A 5,582-nucleotide genomic window follows, 5' to 3' on the forward strand; every position below is an offset into this window, starting at 1 on the left:
CAGAGACGCTGCAGCTGCACTTACGGCGATGAGACTCTCAGGTTCCTGGAGCGACGCCCGGACCTGCTTCATATTCCGTCTCTTCCTGCCGGACAATCAAGAACATGGTGTCCTGGTCGTCCGCCAGCTGATCCACTCGCCTGACCTCAGAGAAGACGTCGCCATTACGAGGAAGCATTAGATGGAACCTCGTCTCTCCTGACCTTTGAGCAAGGCAGCGAACAACAGTTAGATAATCACGTCACATGATCGTTGTGTATTCAAGACACACTTCTCTGCTCGAGACGACCTTGTGAAGGTCATTGACGTCCATCAACCTGCAGAAGATCCTCATGAAGGAACACTTGGATGAAGAACCAGGTGTTCAAGTCAACGACTGTCACGAGGAAACGATTTGAAGATAAAACATTTACATGAACAAGAAGAAGCTCCTGATGGGTTTTATGGACGCTTAGGTTTATTGATTTTTACTGAGATACTGGACTCTTGGTTTTTAAAGAGATACTGGACTCTTGATATTTAATGAGATACTGGACTCTTGGTTTTTACTGAGATACTGGACTCTTGGTTTTTAAAGAGATACTGGACTCTTGATATTTAATGAGATACTGGACTCTTGGTTTTTACTGAGATACTGGACTCTTGATATATTTAATGAAATACTGGAATCTTGGTATCAAATGAGATACTGGACTCTTGATATATTTAATGAAATACTGGAATCTTGGTATTTAATCAGATACTGGACTCTTGGTATCTAATGAGATACTGGACTCTTGGTATTTAATTAGATACTGGACTCTTGATATTTAATGAGATACTGGACTCTTGGTATCTAATGAGATACTGGACTCTTGATCCATGATTCAACTCTGTCTCCTGCATACATTTGTTTCTAACCTCCTAGTTTTATCCATCCATCCATCTATACATCCATCTATACATCCATCAATACATCCTTCTATACATCAATCTATACATCCATCTATACATCCATCTATACATCCATATATACATCCATCAATACATCCTTCTATACATCAATCTATACATCCATCTATACATCCATCCATACATCCATATATACATCAATCTATACAACCTTCAATACATCAATCTATACATCCTTCTATACATCAATCTATACATCCATCTATACATCCATCCATACATCCATCTATACATCAATCTATACATCCATATATACATCCATCTATACATCCATCAATACATCCTTCTATACATCCATCAATACATCCTTCTATACATCAATCTATACATCCATCTATACATCCATCTATACATCCATCCATATATCCATATATACATCAATCTATACATCCATCTATACATCAATCTATACATTCATCTATACATCCATCTGTACATCCATATATACATCCATCTATACATCCATCTATACATCCATCCATATATCCATATATACATCAATCTATACATCCATCTATACATCAATCTATACATTCATCTATACATCCTTCTATACATCAATCTATACATCCATCTATACATCCATCTATACATCCATCCATATATCCATATATACATCAATCTATACATCCATCTATACATCAATCTATACATTCATCTATACATCCATCTGTACATCCATATATACATCCATCTATACATCCATCTATACATCCATCCATATATCCATATATACATCAATCTATACATCCATCTATACATCAATCTATACATTCATCTATACATCCTTCTATACATCAATCTATACATCCATCTATACATCCATCTATACATCCATCCATATATCCATATATACATCAATCTATACATCCACCTATACATCAATCTATACATTCATCTATACATCCATCTGTACATCCATATATACATCCATATATACATCCATCTATACATCAATCTATTCATCCATCTATACATCCATATATACATCAATCTATACATCCATCTATACATCCATCTATAAATCCATCTATAAATCCTTCTATACATCCATCTATACATCCATCTATACATCCATCCATACATCCATATATACATCAATCTATACATCCTTCTATACATCAATCTATACACCCATCTATACATCCATCTATACATCCATCTATAAATCCATCTATAAATCCATCTATACATCCATCTATACATCCATCTATAAATCCATCTATACATCCATCTATAAATCCATCTATACATCAATCTATACATCAATCTATACATCCATCTATAAATCAATCTATAAATCCATCTATACATCCATCTATAAATCCATCTAGACATCCATCTATAAATCAATCTATACATCCATCTATAAATCCATCTATACATCCATCTATACATCCATCTATAAATCCATCTATACATCCATCTATAAATCCATCTATACATCCATCTATACATCCATCTATAAATCCATCTATACATCCATCTATACATCCATCTATACATCCATCTATAAATCCATCTATACATCCATCTATAAATCCATCTATACATCCATCTATACATCAATCTATACATCCATCTATACATCCATCTATACATCCATCTATAAATCCATCTATACATCCATCTATACATCAATCTATACATCCATCTATACATCCATCTATACATCCATCTATACATCAATCTATACATCCATCTATACATCCATCTATAAATCCATCTATACATCCATCTATACATCCATCTATACATCCATCTATACATCCATCCATCCATCCATCCATCCATCCATCCATCCATCCATCCATCCATCCATCCATGCATCCATCCATCCATCCATCCATCCATCCATCCATCCATCCATCCATCCATCCATCCATCCATCCATCCATCCATCCATCCATCCATCCATCCATCCATCCATCCATCCATCCATCCATTCACTAACTCAGTTCTAAACCATGAAGCTCCTTTAGTTCCTCAGAGAAGAACATGTTGAAGAACCAGGACGAGGACTGTGATGTGATCCGAACACGTCCAGGACGAAGACGAAGAAGACGAAGTTCAACGTTAAAGTATTTATTTATAAACGTTCTTCATCACATCCTTGGATAAGGCAGGTTACATGAAATATGTTCAAACATTCTGGTACATGTCGAGCAGAATCATGGAGTCACTTCTTCTACCTTAGAAAGATGAAGAAAAAGGAAGATGTCTCCGTTCATGTCAGAAGATACAAACACGTCTACGATATCTGCGCTAAACCATGAGGAACCGAGTGCATAATAACTAGAGCGTCCTGCGAACAGAGCTACCTACAGATGTCAACATCAGGAGTATAAGTCACTTATTCAAGGTCAAATACTAGGCAAACGAAGTTCTACAGCCTAAGAGCACGACATCCATTATAACTACGCACTAGTGTCGAGGACATGCCGGGGAAGATCAGCGAAGCCGTTATGTCTGGTGTTGTGTCACCGAGTGTAAATAATTCAACATGTGTCACATCTGAAGACCACGAGGGTCGAGCGAACGTCTGGAAACATCTGCAGACTCTTCAACCACGAACCTGCTGTTTGTTGCATCGAATCCACCAGAGAATGAATCTGTGTCGCCTTCATATTCAGCTCAAACATGGTCAAACATTTATGGGACTGAGAGGAACTTCTCCACCACCAGGGTCTGTGAGGACGCGATGAGACCTGAAGATCCTACAAGTCCATGTGGAGATGCGTGGAGTCAATTCAATCCATTATTGAAGATCCTTGTTAGCATTTAGCTCGTAGCATCTCTGTCTTCTGTCCAAACATTGACAGTTTATCAAGAAACTGTTTATATTTAAGAAACTCTTTCATCATCGTAAAAATAGTAATAATAGTAATAACAATTATTATTATTATTATTATTATATAATTAATCAACTGAAGCTGACGACGACTTGTTTCTCAGCAAATGCAACAAACACTGAGCGTTTCATGCACTTAATATATCTTTACTTTACACAAACGACAAGTTCTCCTGATCTTAAGATAGTAATGTTGTTACTTCTGTTTGAACGTAATACACAGAAATATTAGCAGGTATTGATCATTAATCAGGTCATTGATTTAGTGGCAGTTTAGAAATACAAAAGTGACACTTTCGTCACCTGAAGTCATGTTTATGAACCTTTTACACGGAGCTAGAAAATCTAATTGACCAGAGGAAGACCTGGGCTTGTAGCTCAGCTCTAATAACTCAACTCTAATAGCTCAGCTCTAATAACTCAACTCTAATAGCTCAGCTCTAATAACTCAACTCTAATAGCTCAGCTCTCATAACTCAACTCTAATAACGTATCTCTAATAGCTCAGCTCTTAGCTCAGCTCTAATAACTAGCGGAAGAGTTAAAGATGAAACTGATGGTTCGGCTCTGAACTGAATATGAAGCTACAGGACGTGAGTTCTTGTGCCTTATTGCTGTTCCACGTTCGTCCACAGTCCCGGAAGTCAACAGTCTTCAGCTTCCGCCTGTTTCCCGCCATCCGGCCGCACTGGCCGCACGATGACGCACGGCCTCGCGGGCTCCTGCGCGCGCACCGGGCTGCGACTGTCGCGCTCGTACTCCTCCTGCGCGCGCAGGATCTTCCGGTTCCGGAGCTTCCGCTTGTGCAGGTGGAAGGTTGCCATGGAGACCAGGACGATCCCCACGAGCACGGCCACGAGCACGAGGAGCGCGAGGGCGGAGGAGAAAGGCGGGAGCAGCTGCTCGACGCACGTGCCGTTGTTGGCCGCCGCTGCCGCGCCGCGACACTGACGCAGCCGCGCCGCGTCTGCCGCGTCTGCCGCGTCCGCCGCGCTCGACATCCTGTGACCCCGAAACCTCGCGAGATCTCCCGGCCTCAACGCGGAGGAGACACCGGGCCACGCATGAGGAGACCTGGACCCAGAAGAAGACCCGTGAGACTCCGCCCACTCCCGGAGCCCGTGAACAGAACCAGAACCGCTGACGTCCGTCCACCATCCATGACACACACACACACACACACCCCCACACACACACACACCCCCCACACACACACACCACAACAATGTGCTGACGTCAGGGGGAGCAAAAATGGGGGACGAACCCTCTTCTATGGAGGTTCGGCCCAAACCCCCGCAAAGACGAGGCTCACCTGAAGAAGACGTCAGCGGGTCCAGATCCTCAGTCCTGCAGATCCTCAGTCCTGCAGATCCTCAGTCCTGCAGATCCTCAGTCCTGCAGATCCTCAGTCCTGCAGATCCTCGTCACATCCCTGCTCGAGCTCAGATCCACGAGTGAACAGATCCCTCCTCCGCGGCTCCGCGCAGCATCTGAATGAGCTGCAGCTGCATTAAAGGTCCAGATGCTGGACACACATCTGGATCCGTCACACACACACACACACACACACACATACAACCTATTGTTGAGTGACGCGCTGGTGGGTGTGGTCTCTGTGTTTTTATTTTATTAAAATGACATCAATAAATACGTTTATCTTGCTTTTATTCACTTTATTTACATGAACAAACAACTATATTCATTTAATCTAAATCATTTGATGCCTTTTTTAGCATTTGAAAGATCGTGGACAGCAGTGAGCTCGGCAGGACAGCAGGTG

At 41.2% G+C, this 5,582-nt stretch overlaps 1 protein-coding gene across 1 annotated transcript; it reads right to left on the reverse strand.

The window, feature by feature from the left end:
• Positions 1–3,020: 3,020 nt before the first annotated feature.
• On the reverse strand, positions 3,021–5,342 carry LOC148057889 (uncharacterized protein C11orf87 homolog). Its single transcript, XM_087782714.1, has 2 exons — positions 5,115–5,342; positions 3,021–4,876 (listed from the first exon to the last, which is right to left on the reverse strand). Exon 2 carries the CDS (start codon positions 4,801–4,803, stop codon positions 4,447–4,449), a length of 357 nt encoding a protein of 118 aa, XP_087638840.1. The 5' UTR covers positions 4,804–4,876; positions 5,115–5,342; the 3' UTR covers positions 3,021–4,446.
• Between the last annotated feature and the right edge of the window lie 240 nt (positions 5,343–5,582).

This window comes from Callionymus lyra, unplaced genomic scaffold, assembly GCF_982586985.1.
Source record: "Callionymus lyra unplaced genomic scaffold, fCalLyr1.hap1.1 HAP1_SCAFFOLD_422, whole genome shotgun sequence".
Classification (NCBI taxonomy): domain Eukaryota; kingdom Metazoa; phylum Chordata; class Actinopteri; order Syngnathiformes; family Callionymidae; genus Callionymus; species Callionymus lyra.